Here is a 27,501-nt window from a genome sequence, read left to right on the forward strand (position 1 = left end):
TTTTTTTCCCTCCCTCTCTCTGTCGGTCCGTCCCTCCCCCTACCTCAGTCTGCCAGCAGGCACAGCGGCTCGCACACACACACACACACACAAAGCGCGCACAAATGCATGAGTGAGTACACACTGACTCGAACCCTCTCTCCCTCTCTCCGTCTCTCTTGTTAATACTCGAGCACACAGACGCAAACACACACTAAGGCAGTCCAAGAGTAAACAGAGAGCAGAGAGAGAGAGAGAGAGAGAGAAAGAGAGAGAGGACAGAGAGTGAGAGAGACCAGAGATAGAGAGAGAGCACAGCCACTGAGCCAAAGAGACAATGGAGACAGGGAAAGGATACAGAAGTGGAGAGTAAGCAAAGAGAGGAGGGAAAGGGGTGGGGGGCAGGAGTGGGGAGAGAGGGAGTTGATGTTGATACCATGAGAAAGCATAAAGGCTTTCACATTTTTCCTGACTGACCTGCTTTTCATCTTGAATGTGACCTCTCCCCAGTCTATAACAACACAGAGTGAGGGGAGAGACAGAGTGAGTGGGGGAAAGAGGCACTTGCCAAATCTTCCACAGCTCTTGCCAATCTGGGTCGCTGCCATCTCCCATCCGAGGGAGACGGGCAGAGCGAGAGACAGAGATAGAGCAATGGTGGAGAGGAAAGACAGGAAAAAAAAAAAATTATGTGGCATTCTCTACCTGCTGCTCCTTTAAATGGGCTCTTCCAGTAAGCAGAGCAGGGGCCATTATCCAGCTGCCTGCCTGCACCCAAGCAAAGCCTGCCAGATTAGTGCACTTACATAAAACGCCAGCCAAGAAGGGTGCACATGCAAACACACACAGCTTGGACCAAGTGCACACAGACACAACCTTTGCTACACATATCTCGCACACACACAGACACAGGCAGGCAGAGCTGGTGGGTTTAAGGGAGAGGCTTTACAAAGGTTGGCCATCCCTTGTTTGAGGTACCAGCCTTTATGAGCAGTGAAGACAAGAGTGATCTATCTGCGAGTGTGGCCATGCCATCCTCGAAGGCAGCGCCAGCCAGCGCTGCCATGCTGGAATGCCGATGTCCTGCCAGGCACTATAAATGCCATTATTCAGATCTGTTTAGCTCAAGGGGATAAACACATTAGCATCAGGGCACCTAAGCCTCTTTAAAACATATATATGTCAAGCACCTGCAAGGGAGAGCACCTTGACAAGCTTATTCAATATTATGAGGAAATGGGGGTGGTGGGTAGCAATGTTAGAGAGCGAGTTCTGGGAGGGGGGGAATCCCTTCTGGCAGGTGTGGGGGTGGTTTTTAGAACTGATGAAAATCGGCAAGAGCAGCTCCTCCTCTTCGGCCCTTGGTGCTGTAGCTGGGACTCTGTGGTTGTGGTTACATAAGCCCTTCATAGAAGCCCTGCTCCCACCGAGCTGCCAGGCTAATCCTCTGGGATGGAGAGCCCCACTAATCCCACTGCAGGAGAATGGAACTGAAGACATTAACCAGGATTACTACACAGGACCGTGTTCAAGCCCGGCCAGCGCCAGTTATCGCAAAATAACCCCCTAACACACAAACCTGCACGCATACACAAACCCCAAATTGCAAGAGACCTCACACACACATACACACACAGAGCACGAGACCAATGCGATAACTCCTCTAGACCAAATGTGGTTTCGATATCACATTCAAGCTGCTGATAGCTGCTTGCAAGAGGCACTTCATCTATGATTGATTGCAAGAGAGGACAGGTTAAATTAGTCAGATGCAGAACTGAGAGTCGCACAAAGCGAGATGACACATCATCTAGACATGGCCACAAAGCAGCCGCCTTACTATGAAATTGCGTTGAGTCATGTACAGAAAGCAGGAGTTGACATTACAAAGAAGGTACTTAGCCACCTAAGGCCAATATGTTAAAAAATAATGCACAACAAGATGCATTTAAATTCACAGCTCAGATTGTGCATTTAACAAATCAAAGATACAAAAAACAAATCAGGCCATCAATCTGCAGCAACAGACCATTGAGGAATCCTTATCCAGGAGTAGTACGCATTAGAATCACTGACGGCGAAGAGCTCATGACATCAGTAACTGAGACTCATGGACGCACTTGTCAAACACACTCACAGAGTGCTTGTGTTAGGAAAACGGGCAGAATGTCAACGACCTCTGTGAATCAGCCATAGGCTTCTGGGTAATCTTCAGTCAGAGACCATAAACAGGCCGAGTTAATGACTGCTGCATTTGCAGGGGCTGGCTGATAAGAGGCAGACTTTACAGCCTGCTTGATAAAAAGACAGGCTGCCTTGACCCAGTGAGACGGGGGAAACGGCTCCAAAGAGCAGCAGACCCAGTCCAGGCAGGCTGACACATTCGCACAGAGACACAACCTAGCAGCACGTGGCGACTGCTGCCTCACTAACAGGAAGTCACTGTCGCATCACTTTCAAAAAAACAGTGCTTTGGCTGCTACTTGTGATCTTTCCTTTGGCACCTCTATTACAATGCCCAGTAACTGTGATGAAGTTACACTTCACCGGGAGAAAAAAGGTTTACTCTGCATTACCTTTTTTGGCAGTTTCCATCTCTTCTTCAGTCCAGCGAGAGCTCTCATTCATCTCCAGATTGGCTGTTAAAAAAATAGAGAACCACCAAGTTAGAGAAGGCGGGAGGAGGAGGAGGGGGTGTGGGGGGGGGGGGCAGTTGTCACAAAGTCAGTTAGGGAGTGACTGACAAGAGGAAAGGAAAGAGAGAGAGAAATTAGAGAAGAAAAAAAGAAGGTGGGGGGCAGGGTAGTTTGTGCTGCTTGCCAGTGAGGCACTGCAGCGTGGGTCGCAAGGGACTGTTTGTTTTAGATGGAGGAAGCAGGAAATCCAAGGAGAGAAGTCAGTTAATGATTATAGACATAACAACTGGCTTCTTTCCCTGCATAGGCCATAAGCCAGGCCCGACCCTGGCCCTGCCTGGCAGACAGCAGAGCGGGAGACTGTGCTTATGTGTCCTTTACATTGACCTGTGAAGGGCACACTGGGCTGGCTAGCTCAGCTACCAGCAGGGGAACAAACAGTGGTGGGGGGGGGGGGGGGCGCGCTGATGAGAGCCCCTACAGCCCAAGTCACCTGGGGATTCCCTGTGACTAAACCTGTGCTGCAGAGACTGCAGCATACACACGCACACACACACATACACACACATACACACACGAACTGCTGAAACATCAAAATCCCTGATAGCCTGCAGCAAGAGTGTTAGTGTGTGCACGGCTGACTTACCATCTGTGAGGAAACAAAGAGCTAAGCGGGGGGACACTGCTGACACACTGAGTATTTTGTCCTTAAATAATACTTTTGTCTTTTGCCAACAGATGGGATATAAACTACATATCTCATGCAGTGACAATTTCTTTCTTACTGTACTATTTATGAGTGCCACTTAGGCGAAAGGTAGTGAGTGCAAGACTGAGTGTATAAGTGAATGAAGACTGAAGGACAACAGTGCACTCTTGTGGTGTGGGACAGGAGGCCACAAGTAGATCAAAGGTGACAAAAACAATCCTGCATGAAGGTAGTCAAACACTTGTCATATCTAAGCCTTCTCTATTGTCTGATTGCTCCTGACAGGAACAAATTCTTTCGTCCTACGTGATCGGTTACAGCGGTTTATTATCTTTGTGTGTTTTGCATCCAGTCAGAAATAACACAAGTTTCCTAGTGATGAATATGAAATATGAAATATCAAGTTACAGTATGCAATGTGCCGCATGCTATACTTACTCTGATGACACAATAAAGAGGAGCAAACTGGCACTAGTGTGGTGCAGTGCAGCTGACACTTACAGAGTTCATTGTTGAGTGGCGGTGTGGTGGTCTCCTCCACTTCACTGGTCATAGAGCGGGTGATGCGGCCCTTGCGGCGCCCCTGGCTGTTGGCTGTGCGTCGACCCTTGAAAGCCACAGTGGGCTCTTTGTCCTCTGCATCTTCTCCAGAGGTGTCATCCCTATGTTTGAGAAATGTCAGCAACATTGGCGACATTGTAGGGCACTGATAATAATCACTTACACAAAACATCACTTGTTTTTGCTGCCAAACAGCCAAATGCTCTGAATCCAACTGAGCATGTGTTAGCCTCACTGCTGAGGATACAAAACACAAGCCAGACTTGCTGTAGAACAGATGAGGTACAGCATCACCAAGGAAGATGCTGATGACTGTGGGTTACAGACTTCAGCCTGCAGTCACGGACTGAAAAAACTGTGTAAAAAGGGCTATTATTCCTGAAACTGTTGTAGATGTACACAACCTCAAATTAAATCCTAAAAGTTGACACATGAGCCTTTGATGAATGATATTACGCAATATATCGGGAAATCCAAACCATACTTAATATTCAGACAATCCCAACAATCAAGCCGAACTTGCGTCAGTCACATCCCTTATGCTATTTGGCCTGGACGCTGCATGAAGACAGGCGACTAGAGAACACTGCAGACTGAAACACTAACTTGGAAAACCAACTGTGAACGTGAACACAGACACCGCTTTTCGCTTTTTCTTTCTCCCCCCCACCCCCCAAGATAATTTATCGAATGTCAGCACAATGGCATGCCAAGAGACAGCCACTGAGTTTGAACCCATGGCACCTCCATTCATCTTCCCCCAGCTCCATTAATCTTGCTGAGGGGAGTTGGTGGCACCCTAAATATAGGCGAGCCAGCTGTGCCAGGGACAGGCAGGCAGCAGGGTGTGCTGGGACTAAAGGAGTCCCCTGGCCGCGTCTCAGAGCAATGTTTCCTCATCATCCTCTAGTCCGACACAACTGCTAATAAATATGACCTGCTATTACCTCAAACTACAGAAGTGTCCAGCCTCGGCTGATATCATAATATAGTGCATGAATACAGACACAGACTGTTGTATCAATCTATTAATTTGCAGGCACCAGAAAGCACTGATATTCCATCTGTTGTTTTGCATCCTTTGCTGGCACTGTGCCTGAAAACACCCCCTCCTCCACCACTGCACACACTCGCCCACCTACACACACACATTCCTCCTTACACACTGGCATTTCAAAGTGACAGCTAGGTTAAATCATACTGCTTATTCTGTACACCAAAAAACTCCAGACTAACAAACTAAGCACAGAATTTCAAAAATTACACTTGGCATCCAATTGGGAAGGGGAGAAGCACAAACAGGAAAACAGCTGTTTTAATAGGGAGAGCGAATAGATGCTTGATTTTGCCGTAGGTGGAATGTCTGGCTGGAGGTGAGAGAGTAAGAGCTCAAGGGTTACAGAATGATTGGATTTGCAGATCCGCTCCCCCTTGCCAAAAACTTACTCCTACTCCATTTGCTCAAGCCTGACGTGGAACAATTCTAAAATTGTGTGTTGGAGAAATGGGGAAAGTGAGAATATTGTTGCAGCTGCATAAGTTCAGGCTCATACAACGTGGTGGAAATGTTTTCACTGAGCTGCATCTTTTCCTCTCACTCAGTGTGCTTCTTCCACTGAATCAGAGAGTAAGGTCATCTTCACAGAGTTAAGACTCATACATTCAGACAGCGTCTCATACAAATGAAGCAGCTCTGCCATTGAAGGTTTAGTCAGTGTTAAAAAGCGACTCACTTCATTCCATCTTCCTTGTCCTCAGCTTCATTTTTCTCTTCGTCCCTCTCCCCCTCCTTCTCTTTCTCCTCCTTCTCCTTGTCTTCCTGGCTGCTCCGGTGCACTTGTTGCTGCTGCTGCTGCTGCTGCTGCTGCTGCTGGCCGTGCTGCGACGAGGGAGACAAAAACAACAAGGTTAATGAGATAATCTAAGGTAACTGGATACACAGAGTTACCAAACACCCTGACCTCTCCTGTAAGCTGTACACCTTAGACGCATACACCCACTTTATTAGCCAAAACCAAATCCTTCCTTCATGAAGGTTATAATGCTCCGTTTGTGTTTCAGAGAGGTGTGGATTCAACTGTATGTGCACTTTGGAGCATGTAGTCCAATTTCTATCAGTCAGGGTAGGCTAAATGACAGAAACACTTGTTTCCTGTTGTATTAGACAACATTGGTTTTAGCTAGGTGCACCTAATAAACTTGCAACACTTCAATGTGTGGATGTAAAATGAGGGTAACTATCACCAGAATCCTTTTTACATAGTATTCAAACTTTATTCACTACAAAAAGCAGATCCATTAGCCCAGTATGGGGTGGTTACTTGTTTTCCTGCCCAGATAGTACTGTGTTACACTTGCAATATTGTTCTGACAGTGAGTAAAGTGGAAAGACTGCTGCCAAGTATGTCAATAGGTAAAAGTAACTGATTCACTTCAGCAGATTCCTCCAATCTTTCTCTGTAATTACAGGACACAACCTCTCTCTCAACAACAGACATTTTCTACTTGTCGGCAAACAGTGAGTGAGGAGACATTTCCTGTGGCAGATCTGATATCTAGACATTATTCAGACATAAATGTGCTGCAGACGATATGATGTCTGGCTGACTGTATGACGAGGTAACACAACATTCACACCACTGTGTTTGCAAAAACATAGAAACATGAGACATAAAATAATTCCCATTGTCAGCATTTCCTAGTTTTACTTGTTTAAATAATTACTGGCCGAAAAATTCCTATTCATTTTCTGTACGTGCATGACAAAACAGGATACGAAAGTCCCAAAATATGCTCTTTAAGCACCCAGAACCACTTCCTTACCAATTTCCTGCCTGTCTGGGTTTTAGGGTTAGAGTTCAGATTAGTACAGACATGCAGCGTGACCAAAAACACTGACGAATATGACCAAACAGACATACTAATACTGGTAAAAAATTCCAGTCCATTTGATATATTTGCAGGAGCTGCCTTTGGGTTGTTGCTCATCCAAAGAATGTAAAACTTTGTTGATCTCTTTACTGCAAATCTGCCCTGAAAAAGGCACATTAGTGGCTCCTGGCAAGGAAACAAAAAGGACAAAGACTGAGAAAAGGGAAGGCAAGAGAGAGGGGGAGCCACCATTAAAAAAGATTCAAAATTGCCTTTCACTCACAAAACCTACCCTTTTCTCTATTTGCGCCACAAAAACATATAAAGCCATAACTCAATAGGACTTAATGGTCTCCCAGCCTCATACGCTGCTCAGTCACTTTCCCACACATCAGTCTAAAAATCTCCGTCCACCCTAACTTGAGAGATCTGTTAGCACTGCACCTAAACATGCCCCAAGCTGATCTGGGGGCATCTCTACACAAAGAGTGGTTACAGAAGACAATAGAGAGGCCACTCCACAACACTGTGGGGAAAAAAGACTCAGTACGGCTGGAAACAAATTAAGATTAGCATTAAACTATTACTTATCCTCATCATCTCTCCGTTATCCACACATAATCTCTATTAGCATTTGCAGTCAGTCTGACACACGGCACTGCACTTTCTGTTCCTCCTCTGTAGCTACCTCCCTCTGTGACTGTGAGCTATTAGTGCTAGCTGCTACTCCAGCGCCAGGTAATGAGCGGAGGTTTCATCGGCAAAGATGAGGAGACACCATCCTTGTACCCACAGGAAAAGGTCGCAAGTAAATTAATGTCCCATTTCCTTTGCGCCCGCCACAGTGAATTTTAACAGCTAGCACCTGATCTAAGGCTGGAGTAATAAGTGGGAACTCATTAGCAATAGGAATGAGCGGTGTTAAAAAAAAAAAATGGCAGTATGGAAACAGTGCTGACATGGTGGGGTTGAGCACATTGTGGCACTTGATCAGCACAACTGTGTGACCTTCGGCATTTCTGTTTTTCATCAGACTTCTGTGGGTTAGACCATCTCACTGCTCTGTAAAGACATCCCCATTGCTCCAGTGCTAGCAGTATGAATCTAAGCTGAGCCCAATTTCAGTAGTTTTCAAAGCATTTAAATCCTTTTGTGTGCTATTTTTGTTCGCCATACACCTCAGACTTATCTGAGTCGTATGCCTTGCGAAACAGCCTTTGCATCCATATTTATTGCACAATGCAAACGTTTCTCTGCTGTCCGAGTGGATACGATCAAAGTAGAGTCTTTCTTATAGCAGCTACATGGAGATTTCACTTTGTGCCAATTTTGGTGGTCCCTGTGGACAAAAGTGGTAGCGTTTTCTTGGGATGAAGACTGCATGTGAGCACCCCCGAGACGATAGAAATATTTAGATAAGCATTGGAGAATGAAGCATGAGGTTTGAATTAAGAGCAGCAGATCTTGACACGATCATCAACTGCGGGACTGCACCTCCTGAGCACCCAGCCAGACTAGCTGGACCATGCACCACAGTGGGCGGCGCAACAGCCCCAAGGGGGACAGGGAAGAGAGCCAGAATAAAAGCTAAGCTAACCCAACTTGGACCTAATGCTGCTCCTGCCGAATGTCCAACCAGACCAGCTGAACCTTTTGTCACAGTTTCTTTTCGTCAGAATCGGTAGATCATGCAGAGAAATCAGCACAGCACAAGAAAAATAAGGGAAACGTTAGTGGCTTTTCTTTAACTAGCAAATTAGTATTGGTTATTGTAATTAGATAAATTAACCAGCTGACTTCTTGGTTGCCTAGCAACAGTCAAAGGAGGCCTCAAGTGCTTCTGCCTGTGCAGGTCTTTCTAAAATGGATGAAGTGGTCCCCCTCAGATTTTCAGGGTTATAACCATGCTGTGTGTTTGAGCACTGATGTAAAGTAGAGCATCTTTTTGAACTATTAGCTTGAAAGGTGAGAATACCTGGCTTCTTCCTCGGCGTCTGTAGTTCCTCCGCACTATGTTCTTATAGTTTTCATTCTTCTTGGTCAGGTAGTAAAAGAGCACACACTCGGCCACAGTCTGAAACACGACAGAAGAGTCATTTTTTGGTAACAAGCATTTCCTGAGAGGGCTGAATCACACAGAAAAAAAAATTAATCAATACCTTTCTCTCCAGAAAAGACGCAATCAGACCAAAGTTTTTGGGATGTTGGATGAACCTGTGGGAGCAGAACAAAGAAACTCATGCAACTTCCTACGAGAATGATTTAAAAAAAAAAAAAAAAAACCCGACATTTGCTGAAAGTCCCCAGAAAAAGATCACAGAAGAACACAAAGAGAAAGAAAGACTTGACTGAGATTTAGCTAATTTAAAAAAAAACAGTGATCTCAGAGATACACTCTAAATTTAAAAAGCTGATGATATTATACTAAACAATAACTAGTGATCAAATATCTTACTGTATGTTTTGGATCTGAGTTATTATAACTGAATGTAAACTGAAGCTCTTCCTTTTGTATGTGGGTAGACTTGAAAGTCACAGATTTTACTGTGTGATTCAATTTGGCAGCTTGAGACGCCTCCTCTCACGAAAGGGGAAGATTCACTTCCTTACCAACGTGTTACGGACCCTTTATCAGTCACACATATTTCACAGGAACTCGAGACGTACTTTTGTTTTGTTGCTTAAAAAAAAAAAAAAAAAGAGTCTCATAAGCACTTTGTCTACAACATGAGAATAAAGCTGGGATTTGATCAAAAATTGGAAAAGTACAGTGTTGCAAGTGTGTCTGCTCTACACACTTTCTGCAAAACGCAGAAATGATACTGTCAAAAACTATTTTTAGGCAAAGCCAATTCAGCTGCTGGGAAATGAAGACAAGAGAAAGTATTTTTTTCTATTCATAGAAGAAAAGATTTGCTTGAGTGTTTTGCTTACTTCTCTCTGAAAGTGTCCTTCTCCTGCTCGCTCCACATATTCATAACCTGCCGGTCCTTGTACACCTTCATGGGGTCGTCCATCAGTCCATTCATGTTGATGAACTTGATGCGCTGCTGCTCGGCGTCAAACAGCATGGGAGGGATGACCGCCAGCTGCCGCATTTGCTTCTCTGTGTTCTGACGTGCACAAATACCACACACACGGGAGACACACACACAGAGCAACATCCTGGAGTCAGTTTGTCGGTCTCGAGAGGTAAATTATCTGACAACATGGCGTGTATATTAAGTGTGGAAGACAGGAGAGGAAGTTGAAGGGTGTATTGATGGCTCAGCGGGCTAAGGCATGCTCCATGTCAAATGTAGCCTCTCCTAAAACAGACAGCTTTCCTGTCTATTTTCAATTTACAACCTAACAAAGAAAACATTTCTAAAAACAATAAAAAACATCTGAGGTTAGGTGGAGGGGGGAGTAAGGGAAAGGCACTGGGCTATCTTTAGGAGGCCTGAAGGTAGAGGGAATGTCTTCAGATGGGACAAGACAACCCAATAAGACACACTGAGAGATCCAATGTGTGAGTTGTAAACATCACGACAATGTTGACTGAGAGCGCAGCCCCTCACCAGTTATCTATAACACTGAGTAGTGTTTCACGTTGTAGGAGTCTGACACCTTAAGCCCAGCATCTCCTACATGTGCTGACATTTTACATCAATGATAAGCAAGGCATTTATGTGGTCAGGTCAGTCGATATGTTTGCATTTCTTACACAGAAAATATAATTCAATATATACTGTATGCTTATTATTGAAAATATTTCAACCATGTAAGCCGAATCAGGCAAGCACATTTGCCAATTTGTATTTTTGAACGTTAGCTACAGTCTAGTCAGCCCAAATAGCATGAATTTGGCAAAGATGTGTATTGTTTACATTATTTGCATTAAAGGGCTTGACCAACTACAAAAGAATACTTTCTTAGACGACACTTTTGATACTGAAACTTTACCAAAAGTAACTCAATCTGCAGGTTATTACATGGTTGTGACTTAGCAGATGCTGACGTTTACATTACAGCTCTCTATCTCAAAGTACACAGACAATAATTACAGTTGCACCGACAGCTAATGCAATGCGTCGACGGTGCTATATAAATGGAAGAAAGAGAAATGAGGAGACTGTCAAAAAAAAGACAGGCAGTAAAAATCAGAAACCATCAAAGTTTTGAGAGCATTTCAAATGAAAGCAGCTGTGCTTGCTGCTGGGCTGTGGTGGCCTTAAAGGGCTAGAACTTCACTTTGGCTAACTTAACTGGGTGACATATGCATCTGAAACAAAACTACTTTGCAGTGATTTAAGAAGGCTTCAATTGCATTTCTGCAGGCTATGTTTTATGATGCTGTTCCTGTTATCTTCATATCTATGTACTGCAAGTTAAATCACATAATGGTCATGAATATCATGTTTTTGTGTGAGGAAGGTGTTTTGCTCTAGCTCTTACAAACATGCTATGTACTGTGTCAGTACTATAACAACTATTGTTTAATCATAAAAAACTATTTATAAAAGGCTCAATAATTACAACTGAGTGACCTTATTATGTTTTTTTAAATGTAAAGTTCTCATCCACGACCTCAGAAGGGTTTCATTCCTGCTAGCAGCCGCTCAACACAGTCAGACATCCAGATGTGTCACCGCCACAGCAATTTCACCTCTGACAGTGTGATGGTGTGAACAGGCGAGGCCAAGTGGAGGGGCAAACTATCTTTAACAGAAGAGCTCACTGAAGAGCTCACCTCATGCTCTGATATTCCATCAATGATCTCGGAGACCTCGTGTTCGCTGCGAGCTGCAGATGATGCCAGCCCACCTCCTCGTTGCCCTACACGGCTGCAAAAAAGGAAAAACACAGAAGACCTGTGAATCCAAACTACCCACATGTTACTGAAACTGAGCCACCTGCACTGCACAATGAATTAAATCGACTGCAATTCTTCACAATAACAGCAGTAACTAGGCAACAAATCAAAGTGATTAAGTCCGTTCCAGAAATTGAGAGTGCCTTTTCCTCTGTGGAACAATCTCAGATTTTCTGTGGAGAGAGGGAGGGGGGGGGGGGGGGTCCTGTGATCTCACCTCTGCATGCGCTCCTGCAGCTCTCTTTGCTTGCGGATCTCTGGGAACTGTTTCTCGTAGTACTCCCGCACCTTGCTCTCCTTGGCTCGGCGCCGCGGGTTGTTTTCGATGCGCTCCACCTTCTTCTCCCAGGCTTCCATCAGCTGGTCATAGCGCTGGCAAAACTTCTGTTCCTGAAGCACCACAGAAAGACAAAGATCTCAGTCCACCGAGGACCCACTCAAATATCAGCAGGATACCGCTACGTCTTCTCTTTCATCTCAAGACACAAAATTAATGGACCATTAAATCTGAGGAGGTACAATTACAGAACATTTAACAGTCACTGCTTAAAAAAAAAAGACATCCCCCAAAGTGCAGTGTGCTATTTTAGTCTGCCCTAACACTGACAGGTTTTTTTTTCAATAATTGTATTCAGTAATCTTCAGCAGCTCTCCGTTTTCTATTGTGTCCTATGATGTACGTCTACATGTTCAGAGGGGGCAAAGTGATATGTTGGTATTCTACGGGGAGTCTGGCCTTGAGCCAGGACTCTGGCAGACGACAGCCCACTGTTTTCCCAGCTTCCTGACAGGCAGGCTGTAAAGCACACCATTAAACCTGGTGCAGACACGACCCTCAGAAGGCTCATAAACCACAAGGTGATGTCTCCCCACGCTCTGCCCACAAGGAGCTACCTCCCCCGCTCAGACACGAGAGACGACTGGACACTTGGCTTGCTTTGATAAAGGTGCTGCATTTGAACTGGCCTCAAATAAACTTGCGATAATGATACGCTGTCGAGCGGTTGCTGCTGGTATCACCACTAAGGTTGGAAGGCAGTTTAAAAAAAAAAAAAAGCTATGTAAATTTGATAGTAAAACTGTGGGCTTGATTTGCAATAATGATTTTCTGTCAAGCCAGTTGATTTTAAGATGTCCGCCTGGCTCTAACATCAGAGCTCACCCCATTGATCCCTGCTTTATTTATAGTCATGCTCTTTGGCTCAGTCTCGCTCGATCACTGGCAGGCAAGAGCGGAACCTAACCCTGTACAATGTTCATTATAGGTGCCTGGCTGACAATGAATTCAACAGAAACACCAAAAAAAAAAAGTAGGTTTTTCTTTCAGATGACAGCATGAGAGAATTTGTTTTGGTTTTCAAAAGCAATCACTTCCCCAGGGCACAGTAACAGCACTGACAACAGATCATGCCCACAGCTCTATTCCTCTTTGGACTGCCTAAAATGGCCACTCACTTCAAGGAGCAGCTGGCCCAGTTTCACACTAGTCATCCGTCACTGGCTGAGTCCCAGCAGAGAGTCAAAAATGTTGCGTTCCCTACTTACCCACTGCTTACGAGCATGATTTCTCCTCTTGAAGTATAGGATGAGCTTCTTCCTCATCGCCTGGTTTCTAAGAGGGATGAAGAAAGAGAGGCATGGAGAGAACACAGGGGTGGAGGGGTAGAGAGAAAAGGATATGTTGAGGAAATTCAAGAAAAAGCTCTCAATTCAAGCCGTGCTTCGGCTTTCATCACATAATAAATCTGAGTATGTGATGTTCTGCAGATCCTCAGGTACACATTTTCTACCCTCTGCACTTTCTCTGCTTCACTTCTTCACCCAATAAATAAACAAAAACCACACTCACAAACGAACGCACGCGCACACACACACAAACACAAACAATGTCTGTCCTTGTATGCCACCGCTCGATAAACTCAAAGTTGCTTCTGGGTGGAAAGGACAGCGAGGTGAGCCAAACTTATAAAACTTGTCTGGGCTGGGAACAGCCAGCCACAGCGCTTCAAATAAAGGTCAGGGCCAGTAATCTCCTTAGGCAGCCACTCAGTTTGTCTCTTTCTTTGCTGCAAGACAGAATTTTATTCCTGACACTTAATCTGTCAGTTGTAAGGTCACGTTCCCCACTGATTAATGTAATCTTATTCTACATTAGTCACTTCAGCTGAGCCGCAGGTTCCTTCAGGTCGCAGGCAAGGACAGGAGACGAGGAAGTGGGCTACTAGCGGAATACGGGTTTGAAAACCGGAGGACAGCACGATAACATTTGGGGTCTAGAGGGATAAACACACCCGGATGACCCATTCTTCATTTCCCAAACATGTTATCTGGAATAACAAACTCAAGTTAGATCTAAACAGCCTTAACCCCCAACCTACATGAACGCCCCCACACAAACAAACAGACACACATTGAGCCAAGTCATTGCAACAGAAAAGACAACCTGCCAAATCCAGCTAGATACTGTTGATATCCACACTTATCATGGTATATAATAGGCGAACTAATTTGGTATAGCAAAAACAGGACTGATAGATTTAGCCCTTTAAATACAGAGATGGTATTGTCCTCTGGACACCAGATGGCAAAGGGAAAGATTAGTAGCGCTGAACTCCTGCAAAAGGTTTCCTTTGTCCTGCTCTAAGCCTGTGCCATTTCTGAGATATCAGAGAACACTGTAATTTAGCATAATACTTCAAAACATGATGGCTGAAAGATTCATTATATGCACACTAGTGACAGATATTCTCCAGTGGTACAAGCACACCGAGCAAAAGCTTTCCAGACTTCAAAGTCTGATTTTGTTCCAATTGTAGGCTGCATATGCAAAGGATATTGACAAATTTATCATCAGCTGAGTGTGTGCAGGAGCTAAACTGGGATGGGGACTCAGATGCTGAGAGCTCCACAGAGATATTGGTACTCATCTATCCCAGCAGGGATGGGTGCCAAGGTTAGCAAAACAAAGAAGTCAATTGTGCTGGGTCAAAGCGACACAGTGGTATTTAATAACAAGCACACTGAGGGAGAGAGGAGAGTGTTCAGATAATACCTCTGAGGCAATAATACTCATCAAACGGTGCAGGGATCAAAAGGAGTGAAGACAGAGCAGTGTGTGGCGAAGAGGTCAGGCACATCTTGTGGTATGCCACTGTGCCCGCACCACAGTGCCAACGGTGGAGAAAAGCCTTTATAACCTTCCTACAGTCCTTTGATGTGCCTCAGTGAATTATGGTCCTTAAAAGATTACAGATGCACAGAACCCTTATTGATAGACATGGCAGGGCCACGCAAAGTTGTGTACTCTCTGCACCCCTTACGGCAAATATCCACTAACATATGAAAATGGCTTGATTTATTAATCATTCACCGAACGTTGGATGCTGAGAAAGACATATTGCTGTTAATATTTCAACTTTGGAGGCAAAAATATGAAATCAATAGTCATTTTAGTATACTTTTCCAGAGGCAATAGCTCTGATTCTTTTTGCAGTCTGTTTTATTTTAAAATGAAATACTTGCCAGCTGATTATATTGCTACCATTACTGCAGTGTCACACTTAAACTGAACACTGTTTCACTGATGCTGCAGGTCCTTTTCCATAAAAGGTATTTACATTATTTTTTCACCCTCTGTAGCTGCTGTTGTGACACTGGTTAATTCCAGTAAGTTTCATTACTAGGTTTACGTAATGACAATTTCACATCACCCTCTGAAATGCCATTCTTCTGCAGTCTGCCAGGGAAGGGGACAGGGGGAGCTGAGGTGTGAGGGTGGAGACAAGTAGTGAGTCTCTCTCACAGATACTTCACTACACAACCACTACGGGAATTAAAAGCCGTTAAGGTCACCGCGTTTCACTGGTAATTGTTTTAAGATTACAGACAATCAAAATATAGGATAGGATAGGAAGCCATGAACACAATACAGCAGGACTTCTCTTAGCAGTATGAGAAACATTTATAATACTTAATGGAACTTCAGATTTGCTAAAAGCTATTAAATCTAGACGTACCATTTTCCACTTAAAGGGGAAGTTTCCACTTTGTACACAGCTTTTCCACTTTTTCTGGCCTATTACCCTTTGATAGGTTCTAACATTGTCATATGGTAAACTCAAGCATCAGGACTGGTTGGAATGCATAATAATAACTGGTGTCATAAAACAATACTACATGTCATAAAACAATATCCAGCTTAGAGATTCATTATACAACATTTATCAATGTGGAAGTGTGTGGGCATGCGTATTGATAGACTCACATTTTGATGTTCTCATGGTACTGCTTGGTATCTGAAGGCTGATTGTACAGAGGCTGCAACATAAGAAGAAACAAACTGATCAAAAAACCAGCCATATTTTCAGTTGTGCAACAGATAGTAGACGGCAGATACATGAAGGCCAAACGAGTACACTCCAACATCCTGCTCAGAGCATAATCAATGTCCCCCAGAGCCAAGGAGAGCCTGTTTTGAGTAGTGTCTTTCAGGGGCTCAATAGATGATTTGCTGACACAAATAATATTGAAAGCATAGTCTGAGACCTTGTATTAAAGCAAACGCCCCAATTTTTGAAAATATAGTGAAGTTAAATGTAATCTGCAGTGCTGAGTTTGTACTCAGTGTGTTTGGGCGCTAGCAACCCTTAAACAGTGCACCCTGATGTGAGTTATCTTATTCTATATCAATATGTTCAATATTGCTTAAATGAGCTTTGAGTACAGTAATCGGATATTTTCACTTCATTACTTTACACCTCTGCTCCTAAGAACTGGAGACATCATGTGATTCAGGCTTATTCCTCGTCTCACCTAAGCATCCTTCATCCCTCTAACCTAGCTTTCAAGAAAATGTTCCCCCATGTCAATAATACAATATAAAGGCAAACACAAGAACAGAAATATGACATAAAATCAAAGCCTCCACTTACCAGTTCTACCCTGGGTCCCAGTCCCTCCAGTATCCTGTGAGCCTCTTCTGCCTTTTTCTGTTAAGGGAACACACACAGAAGTGGTACATTAGCCGGCTGCCTGCACCTCTGCCATCACCACGGCAACGCAGCGAGCACGCTCACTTGACTACTGAGGCTACACTACGTTGGATGGATGGACGGCTGGATGCATGGATGGATGGAGAGTTGGATGCAATGACTATTATTAGAGCTTTTAACTCAAGCTGGGCCACAGTTCCTTGCCTCAGCTCCCTCTCTTCTCCTCCAGATAAAAAAAAAAAAAAGATTACTCACCTCCCCTGAGCAGAGGGAGGTAGAGAGAAAGAGCAGGCAGGCAGGAAAGCAAGTGGGAGTGGAATAGAAAGCGAGTGGGAGAGAAAGAGCAAAAAAACAGGGAAAGGAGGGGGGGGCTAAAGGGCTTTGCTACTTATCTCATAAGAGACATCTGATGAAAGAGAGAAAGCTCTCACCTCCAGCTTACTACCTACAACAATCAGCCTTAAAACTAAAAAATCCTGGCAGGGACCATAAAGCAAGTGAGGAGAGGTGTTGGGGCATGAAGCTGGGCAGCAAAAAACCTCCCATGTGTGTCTCTAGATGACCTCTCTGCAGCTCTGCTCCTCCATACATTTAAATTTAGCTCTAGCAGACAAATGTGTGAGCAGTGTCCCAGACTACCCCTCTCGATGTTCGCTCGACTCTTCTCCTCATTCCACTCTGTACACTCTCTCCGCTTCATTGATCAAACAGACCCTCCATGGTGACACACCACATGCTCTGTTGCTTTCCATCTCACTTCATTTCCTTCAGTGACCATGCAAGTGAGACTGGCAGGGCTGACACACTCACAGACAGGACGGGAGGACAGTGAGGGAGGGCTGGATGGAGAGGGAGAAGTTTCAGAGCTGATAAGAGAGACCGAGCCTGCCACTGTGTGTGTGTGTGTGTGTGTGTGTGTGTGCGTGCGCGCGCACAGAGACCTTTATTCTTCACCGCCCACCATGTCATGCTGCTTCCTTGTCCCTTTCACTCTGTCTTCACCGTGGTGGTAACACAGGAGGTGTTTGGGATCTACTCCTAAGTTTATACAAGACTCACGCTAACAGACTTGGATGTAAGATCCCAGAGGAGCTCACGCACACAGCTTAACTTGACTCAAAACAGGCTTCCAACTGGGTCACCAGTGAGTGAAGCCAAATGACATGGATCCAGTTTTAAAAAGTGCCACGCGCATTTCCTCTAAGACATGAGGCAAAAGGAAGCACTGATGATCTACATTTGCATCCACAGTCTGTACATATCATTCAGATGCAAATACATTAACGTGATGGTGTTTTTCTTCCGTCAGTCATTTTGCTTTGATCTGGCTTTTTTCCTCATTCCTGTTGCTTCCTTACCAGTGAGTAGGTGTAACAGGCTGCACAGTATTGCCTCAGAGAGCTCGCTCACTACAGAAGCAGTTAATGAACAGCAATTATTAAAACCAGCCTTTCATCCTCAGGGAGCAGCGAGGCTCAAGGATTTTTCTTCATTTCCTGACCGCGACTCTTCAGGCAAATTTGAAACCAATAATGATAATAACGATAATGTCCTCAAAAATCTTGGAATATGGGCTTCACATTAAATGCTAGAAATTGCAAATTTAGCGGTGAGGAGAGGATAAGATCCAGAGGAAGCTACCTTTTCTCTCACAGTGTGGATAATTACACACAGGCAGCTGCTGGTCTTGTAACTACCCTCTCGATCCATCTTCAACACAGACACAAAACCTCGACACACGAACCAAGCAGAGAGATGGACTCCATTAATTCAATTATGCCCCCCCGTGGTAACACACAGCATTGCTACTCTGGCAGTGGTATCATAAGCTTAGCAACTGTACTGTTGCACATGCTGCCCGCAGTCAACAAGACTCCTTAAATAAAACACAGAACGTGAGAAAAACACTACAAAAGTTTCTCATCTTCACTGAAGAGAACGAAGGAGAGGAGGAAAAAGAGAAAGTGCTACAGGGCTGTCTTAATACGGCATAGACATGAGGATTTAGCATAGCTCAACAGAATTATGATAATGCAGTCTCAGTGGGACTGTCTTCTCTTGTGTTCACGTCCATGACAGCTATGTCCCAAATATGAGAAGAGGGAACTTGAGTCGAGCCATCCCCGGGGTTTGACAATGGGCTGTCGGTAGAAATGTGGCTGCAACCTTGTCTGCAAAAGCTGGTGACACTGAGGCCAGAGGGGACAGATGACACCGTGGTGACACCAGCTCAAAAAAGGCACGCAGAGGAGTAATTATAGCCAGGTGCTTAAACACCAATATATATATATACATACTGTATGTACACAAATATAAGCCACAGACTGGACACGTAGCTTTAAGCTTCAATATAACGTTGTTATTTGCAAATAGCCACTACATGCTCCTCCTGCTGCAGATTGAATAGCTATCTGACATTAAAAAAACCTTAACGCTTAAATGCTTTAAAGAAGCATTCAAGCCAAATGTTGCAAAGGTAAAAATAAATAGGTAAATGCATCTGTCTCTCCAGGAGGCATACATAACCTTAACTCCTCAAAAGTGTAACTACAGAAGAAAGTGACTAGTAGAAAAAGCCATTTACAGGATCCCCTATAATCAATGCAGGTCACTGCTATATATATATAGATATAAATATAGTATAAATTTTTTTCCTGTCACATATACAGCAACTATAAGAAATGGTTCCGGTGCTTTAAACAAATACAGTCAGTCATACAGACGGGAAGCATGTTGTCATAGCTTTTATCAGATCAGTACAGCTGCTGAGTTACCTGCGTGGGTGAGAGACCCAACCTCCACCCAACACGGACCCCGACAGAAAGCCGGCCACCTCTGAGCCTGGTTCTTCCCGTTAAAGGGAAGTTTTTCCTGCCACTGATGCTCAATATAATATCTGATGCTTGCTCATGTTGGGATTCTTGAACCCTTAGTGTTGAATTCCTGAATCGTTGGGTCTCTCTCTTAAAGAGTTTGGTCTAAACCTGCTCTTTATGGAAAGCGTCTTGAGGTAACGCTGTTATGAATTGGCGCTATATAAATAAAGATTGATTGATTGATGTGATAAATGTCATCGCAACTTAAAGAATGAATATGCCTATGGGCGGATGCGTGAATGCTATTGTGTCACTGTAGCGTTGGCCTTGGCATGGGTGAGACTAGAAAAAGAGAGAGGCAGTGGGCCAGAGTACATCCTGCCAGTCAGAGGGAAGTGGGAAGTGTTAGAGAGGTCAGACTACACTGTGGAGTAAGACTCCTCATTCTTTAACTTCAAGCCTTTCAGATGAGTCCTGAGCAATTTGCTGTTGCATAGAAGTGCTGTGGTTTAGCAGAGCTTGATGACAGTAAGGGTGAACGTAATGAGGGACAGTCACTGTGCTGTGGTGTTCCCTTTAAAAAGGGCCTCTGAAGGTGTTTTGGGGGGTTATCTGGGGACATCTGTGCAGATTAGAGTCACGTGTGACAACAGCATCCCTGTTATAGAGCTGTTACGGATTTAGTCTCTTGCTCAATGACACTTACGCAGGGTGAACGCCTGCTTGCCGAAACACAGGTTTTTGACGAGGTTCTCCATTTGTAGAGCATTTCCTCTACACATTATACTGCTTTGCCATCCTGTGAAAATTATTTGCCTTGAATGTGTAAAAGAGGCTGTTCAAAACATTCGACAGCTCTTTTCCTCTGTGAAGCTTTAACGCAACTCCAAGTTTCCCATAGGGGGCTTGTTCAAAGAGGTTGAATGGTGTGTGATGCAGTGTGAGAGGAGTTCTCGGCTTTAAATGCCAAGTCCAATAAAAGGGAGAGTTATGCATTTCACCACTAGGGGGACTGAGAGCACTGAGAATCCCTCCATCAAAAAGATCATCTTCAGCACAGAAGAGACCTGCTGCATAGAATGACTGCAGGAACTAGTGCCAACTTAACATTTCCAAACAGATTTATATGAGCTCCTCGCTGCCCTGTCCTTCTATTCTTGAGAGAATAACTGAGTTGCTAAACTTGCACAGGTGATAAAGGACAAAGATTTGTTTCAGTGTGCATGTGTAGTTGTGTGTGTGTCTGTCTATGAGAGTGATTCATCACGCCTGTTATGTTGACCTTTAGTAGCCTATTCTGTTAGGCAAGAGTCCTGCGTTGCCTGACAGTAAAGACTGGGAGGCTCAGGTAGGAGATGAATACTTTGTGGCACCCTGTGCTTTTGTTGACGCAGGTTTTTGAGGATTACATCAGACATAGTAAATGAAAATGACAGATGTCCAAGAAAAATATGTCCTCTACAGACAGACAGACAGACATCAGTGTCTTCAGGGCCTCAGTATGTTGCTGAGTATGACACTCACACCACAGAAGTAATCCACACTTTGTATTAGTTGTCTACGAAATGTAATGAAAAACATAATGAAAGAGACCTAATTTTACCTCGATGTAGAGTCATCATGAAAGAGGAACCTCCTTTATGATGACTCTACATCGTGGTCGGGTCGTGGACGGGTAATGGCGTTTACCTTACCGGCACTGTCTTTATTTCCTAGCTTCCCTTTCCCTGACATTGGTACTGAATGACCAAACCAGGGAACAGAGAATATTCAGAGGATGTAAGTGCCTGGCTTCGTTTACTTTGTTATCTTGCATCGGGCCACTGACACAACACCGAACCATGGGTGAAACCCAGCTCTCTCACACTTACGTTCACTTGTAACGAATACACTGCATATGTGATAAGTGGCACAAAAATCAAATGCAAGGTAATTTGGGCTCGAGTGGTGGCCCACAGACTGAGCGTCTGGTGCGTGTGGGTATCCTACTGACCCTGTTCTCATCGTAGATGATCTGCACCAAGCTGCGGTGCTTGGCCTCGCTGGGTGGCGGTGAGATGGGTCGCTCTGGCTCATGGGGCTTTGCGGCCTCCTCTTCCAGCTGTTGCTGTAACACACACATACACACACACAGATGTCAGTTAACACTTAGCAAAACAGAAAGGGCACTGATCTTCCAGGAAGACCTGTGGCTCACCAGTTCCTGTTGAGAGGTTACAGAGTGTGTGTTAGATAAACCGTCCCTCCCCCAGCTCTCCAGCAGGGACGAGACTAACTGTCCTATTAGCTGTAATAGCTATTAACTCCCCAGGGCCTAGTTAATCAAAGAGTTACTACAACAGCCTGTAAACAAAGCCAATGCCCACTGTGTGGCTGGAACATCCACTGAGAGAGTGAGAGAGAGAGAGGGAGAGAGAGAGGGGGAGAGAGAGAGGCAGACAAAGGGAAAATTAAGGGAGGGAAATGTGGGAAATTAACACCAGACACATACTGGAAAACAGCAGAGATCCTCTAACTTACTAATCACCCTGGCATGTAACTAACACTTGCACAGAGATTGTACAACAGACACAGTGAATTACTGTGAATTGTGGACAAAACACAGAGACAGACAGGCAGAAAAAAAAGCTGGCATGGTTGAGGCCTCAATCACAAAGGTGTACAGAAAGAGGAGAAGAGAAGCCTGTTCTGATATTCAGAAAGAAGCTGAATAGCATACAGAAAGACCAGCAGTGTTAGACTCTCATAACCTATTTAGACACTTTGGCAGGTTGGACAGCTAACAGACATTTTAAGGGCAGAGTGTAAATGCAACCAAGAAGCATTAGAGAGACACTGCCATCTGATTGCGCTTTCTATCCAGTTGTTGAAAAGGTGCAAATGGCTCAGTCAGGATCGTTAATGCTTCCACACTTAACGATGTCAATAAGTAGCACGTGGAGGTTGCCACTTTCTTCCGCCATGATAATGGCAAGCGATAATCAGACACAAATTATTTAAAGATTTAAATTATTCATTGAATTTCCGAAAGCGACACAGAAGACAGCAGTTCCAACACATACAGGCATGAGGTGACGCTTCATGCAGCTGATGTATCGAATGACCAAAACCTTTGTTCCTTAACATTTAGCAGTGCAACCCAATGTGTCAGTGTTACATACTTGTTTGCTAAACTGTTTTAGCACAAGCTATCCAGTTCAATTTTGGAATTCCTCAATCGTCCAAACTAGAGTGTGTTAGGGAGTACCCAGCCTCTAGCACAGACATAAATATAATATCAGTATGTATTAAATATGGATATAAGGCACATAAAAAGAAAATGGGCCCTTGGTATTTGAAACAGAGGCAATTTAGCGAAGGACCTTTTATTGTCCTGCTTTTAGTTGATTATTTCACAAAGAGCAAAACCAAAGGTCAGACCTCTGAATAAAAGCTTGACAAAAATGTTATTTGGCAGCCAGTATCTGCTGATATCTAACATTTACTTCTTAAGGGCATCAAAAGTCTCATAAAAACCTGAATCAAAACCTACCTTTTAACTTCATGTTACTATCACAGTAAGACAAAAAGACATGTTCGACACCTTGATCTATTTTAGAAAACGTATTTCAAACACCATGCATCCCAGGACTATCACAAAATTATCAGCAACAATAACTGTCTGTCCAAATGAACAAATAACCGTTGTTACACTGAAAAAATACATTACACTGTTGGCATAATAATATGCCACAACATGCTGGTATGGTCTCTGTTGTGCAGACTATAAGCTGAAGACAGAAGAAACATGTATTCATCTGTATCTTGCTGTCTGAAGGCCGAAGCCAAGTACCTCTGAGTGGTGTGCATATAGCTGCTCCACAGTTAAGTCCGCCCCCACCTCCCCCTACCCCTTCCTTCTCTTCGCCTATCAGTGGCTTCAGAGAGGGGACATGCAGCCTCCAGAGGATCAACATGTGAGTAAAGCAAGATGGATCATCATGTGCCATGATAGGCCTGGATAAGCATAAGGTGGGGGGGAAGCACAGACACTCCCCACAGAGACTCCCCCCCCTTCCCTTTCCAAACCCAGCACAGAGTAAAACAAAATAAACCAGCCATCCTGGGCTTGGCTGACATGACACAGGCTGGCGGTAACCTAAGCCCTAACCCCCGCCCATTCACTCACTCTGCCAAAACTCTTTAAATAAAGTTTTACCGTGCCACTTAATTAGTCCAGATGTTTTAATGCTTGAAGAGAGACGGACTGTAAAAAAAATATCCATAAAAGAAACTGTGTGTGTATTGAGGGAAGGTGTGGGGAGGGGCTGTGATTTATGCTTATAAGCAGCAGAGCTTCGCCTCTCAATCATTCACAAGTTTCAACTTGAAGGTTGGACATCCAAGTTTTTTTTTTATGTTTTCCGATAAAAAATAAATATTTTATCAGCTGTAGCCAGTTTATGTTTCTTTCAACCAAAAAAGGACCAAATGCATTTGTTAGTAAGTTATTTAGAAGCCATTCTCAACCAAGTAGCAGGAGTGTGCCTTTATAAAGTTCAACATGATTAAGCCCATCATAATCAATATTTCAAGATTATTTATTTGAACCAATAGCTCTGAATAGGTACCTCCAGGATTCTAAGCAGAGTAATAGCTTGTGATATCACACACACGAACAATATCGGCGTTAGGTCAAGCTGCTACAGTGGAAAGCTGTGAGAGGTATAATTTAGTGGTGGAGAGTCATATCATTAGCTTTAATACTGTCAGATGAGACTGAGAATAATACATGTGGCTATGATCAATAAATCAAACTAATGAAATTGTGAATGATTTCTTCTAAATAATTGAGTATAATATGTAGTGTGTCGATATAACAACATTCAAAGTGGAGGGATTTGTGTGGAAAAGAACTTGATCGTACAGTTTCTCTACTAAACATGGCAGGCGGCCAAAAGGGAGACTGTGTGGCTGGGATATGAGTGGTTTAGCAGTCACAAAACCTCCACCATAATCCTCCTGCTCCCCCAGGGAAGCTGTTATTTATAGCCTTATATATTTTTAACCTACTTTTCTCCTAAATAAAAAAGCCAAAGAGAAGAGAAAAGGGAATGCAGCTGCCTAGAGGAGTGCGTGTACAAAATCGTGGCACATTGAGCAAGAAACAGCTACAGAATTTGAATGCAGTGATTACAACAGAGCAAAGTCTGTGTAAGTCTTTATTGTACTGATGCCAACTGAAGCCTGGCAGGGAAAGTCACATTGGAAAACCACACATGAACATTTCAAACAAGCCAAACACCGCCACAAAGAACATTCAACAAGGGTGCCAGCACTGGCAAAGATGTAGACATCGACAAGCATGGTGAATAAACTCTTAGGTAGCTCACAGTGCCTTCAGGCACGCCTGCCCGGTGAAAGCATGTGCACAGTCCACATGAATGACATCACAAAGTGGTGTCTACTCACACATCACACATCGAGTCTTCTTACATAAAAAACACCAAGAAAAAGGACTTCAAAGCATCTAGATCATCAGTACAAACACTTCTAAAAAGGTGGATCATATCAAGCCTATATCCACTTTGCTCATTAGCTCATTTATCTTTTTAGTAGACAGACAGACTCCTAAGTGGGAGGCATCTACAGCAGGACCACTTCAAATAGCATGAAAATAGCATCTGTGTAGAATCTCTAAACATAAAAGCAAGCCAAAAACAGGATACGACCACCACACCTGTTTCTTGCGAAGCTTGCAGATCTGCTGCTCCACCATGGTGATCTCCCTGTCCACGCGGTCCATGTTCTGGATCAGCTCCTCCTTGGAAAAGCGAGCTGGCACCAGATCCAAGTCCGGGTCCATATGGACCGGGCTTACAGGGGAGATTGGCTCCAGCTTCCCCATGGCACTTCCTCGATCCTACATGCAACAGAGAGAACGCGGACATAGTTAGGTGTAAAATATATGTAATATTATGGTTCTCAGTAATGTCAATTTTACACTGTGTCAAAAATCTAATTATAAAATGAGGACAAACACTCTATATAAATACTCAAATACTATTTCCACCAACATGAACCAAGTTCTGGTTCTGGGCGGGTGCTATTGTCGCTTCGCAGCTGGTTCATCTTGCGAATGTTCTTGGCTGGTTTGCTTTTCCTTGGGCCAGAAAGCCACACCATTACATCACTGTACATGTCTCTGCTTTCCCAGCAAGGCTAGCACCAACGTCAAGAACAACAACAATGGTGGACTACATCGTGTCTTTGTGAGTCTGTCTCCTCCACTGCCCACTGTTATGATTTTACGTCCATGCTTAAGATCTGTATTTCTAAAAACGGTGGTCACAAACTCTGAGTTAGTCTTGGTTGGTCGGAATAATCCTGCCCCCCAGTTTTCCTGGTCAAGAGCTGGTCCTTATGCTGTCAAAACGGGAAGATCTGGTTTGAGATTAGGCATTGGCTCAAGACCAGCCCTTGAACTGCCTTGGTGAATAAGGGGTAAGAGGAATTTAAATGGAAATTTCATGTGGTATGACAAATCTATGTTTGGATAAAACTAATTATAGATGGCAGGTCAGTGTACAGTATCTGACAAACAACAGAGCAAAAAGACTCTCTTGATATGGTTTGATCATCTCAGAGAAATGAACGTGTATATTTCCATGTCGTCTCCCTCCTGTTGAAAGCATCCCCGTTTTCCTCTGATTGCAAGGTCTGGAGGATACTCTACAAGAAATCATCCAAACACAGTCTGTGTATCCTTTGGGAAGGTAACACACGGCAGTAATTAAGTCCTCTGGGTAATGAAAGCCAGTGTAGTGTCTCAGTGTCACCAGACCACACTAATGAATATGAGGTCACAGCCTCCCTTGCCAAGAGTATGCAGAGGAGCACTGGCAGCTGGCTTTGTTTAACAGACTTTGTTTGAAATGTGAAATGCTCCATTTTTAGGGTGTGGGGGAGAAATCCAAAGGGTGGTGCATGAGTGTAGATTAAATTCAGGAGGAGCTTAATAGCCATGGCTTCAGGCAGAAAAATGGAAATGTTGTTTGTCTGTCAGTCAAACAATACACAGTGCGCCTCATCAACTGACCAATGGTACTGATGACAGAGTAGACACAAGCAATTCATCAAATCACTTATCTTCCAGGTACAGCACTGTACACCCTATGCATTCTGAGTATAAACTCTTGATATCCCTCTTCAGTGCTGTGTTTGACGGCTAAAACACCTAGTGGCCCTGACAGGGGACTTTGCAGTCTCACAATGTGAAGCAATGCATGACGAGCAAATACGACACGTTAATTGATCCTGTGTTCGTCTAACAAAGCTGCTCACTGGAAGATGGTGGGCATCAGGGCGGCATCTAAAGAGAACTTTTATTACCAATTAATCTGGTGATAATTACCTTGATTAATTAGAAAATAGTCCAAAACATCACAGTCAAAAGTCAAAAAAACCCAAAATATTTAGTTTACTATCACGAGACAAGTTTCCATCCAAACTTAGTGGATTTGGAATTTTATCAACGTTTCCAAAAGAATCAGCAAAAAAAATGAGAATTACATCATGTTTCCATCCCTTGTTGCTGTGTGAGTATTGGGAGTTGGACGAACCAGTTGGTGGCGCTAATTCTGCAATAGGGTGCCATTAAAAGCATTGCAGAGGAAGAGGGCACAATAAATTCCACAATTATGACTTTATGTCAGTTTAATGGACTAATCGTTTGAACTCTAACTGAAAAGACCTCGTCAATAGTTTAATTTCACCACAATGCACCTTGATTCCTGTTCAAAGTAATCAGTTTCTTCTTGAAGATGGCCAAGAATATCATCTATTACAATGTTAATGTACAATTTTAAATGCTCCCCAAACATTACGGCGGTACAGTTGGAACAACGATGATGTGTCCATCACCTCGTGCTGTTTGGGTCACGTTAAACTATTGCAATATTTCAAAAATCAGCAGCCTGTTGGGTGGTCAAGTTTGATGGGGTGTCTTGTGCTCTGATCCACACCCACATTTTAGTGTGCTGCCAGCACACACGAAAAAAATGCCGTTTTCACAGGCTGATGATGCTTTAAGCCAATTCCCAGT

The 27,501-nt window shown here is 43.8% G+C and overlaps 1 protein-coding gene across 4 annotated transcripts in view; it reads right to left on the reverse strand.

Annotated features, from left to right (window-relative positions):
• The window catches only part of ncor2 (nuclear receptor corepressor 2), an 81,035-nt gene that overhangs the window by 25,949 nt on the left and 27,585 nt on the right, over nt 1-27,501 (reverse strand). For all 4 annotated transcript variants that reach the window (XM_070834492.1, XM_070834494.1, XM_070834491.1 and 1 more), the window contains exons 5-17: nt 25,138-25,320; nt 21,412-21,525; nt 16,543-16,599; nt 15,876-15,928; nt 13,157-13,223; nt 11,829-12,001; nt 11,489-11,582; nt 9,691-9,869; nt 8,916-8,970; nt 8,732-8,830; nt 5,619-5,764; nt 3,826-3,986; nt 2,556-2,618 (exon numbers count right to left, since the gene is read on the reverse strand). In XM_070834492.1, the coding sequence (XP_070690593.1) occupies nt 2,556-2,618; nt 3,826-3,986; nt 5,619-5,764; nt 8,732-8,830; nt 8,916-8,970; nt 9,691-9,869; nt 11,489-11,582; nt 11,829-12,001; nt 13,157-13,223; nt 15,876-15,928; nt 16,543-16,599; nt 21,412-21,525; nt 25,138-25,320 (1,444 nt within the window). The remainder of the gene's footprint in view (nt 1-2,555; nt 2,619-3,825; nt 3,987-5,618; nt 5,765-8,731; nt 8,831-8,915; nt 8,971-9,690; nt 9,870-11,488; nt 11,583-11,828; nt 12,002-13,156; nt 13,224-15,875; nt 15,929-16,542; nt 16,600-21,411; nt 21,526-25,137; nt 25,321-27,501) is intronic.

This window comes from Pempheris klunzingeri, chromosome 7, assembly GCF_042242105.1.
Source record: "Pempheris klunzingeri isolate RE-2024b chromosome 7, fPemKlu1.hap1, whole genome shotgun sequence".
NCBI lineage: Eukaryota > Metazoa > Chordata > Actinopteri > Acropomatiformes > Pempheridae > Pempheris > Pempheris klunzingeri.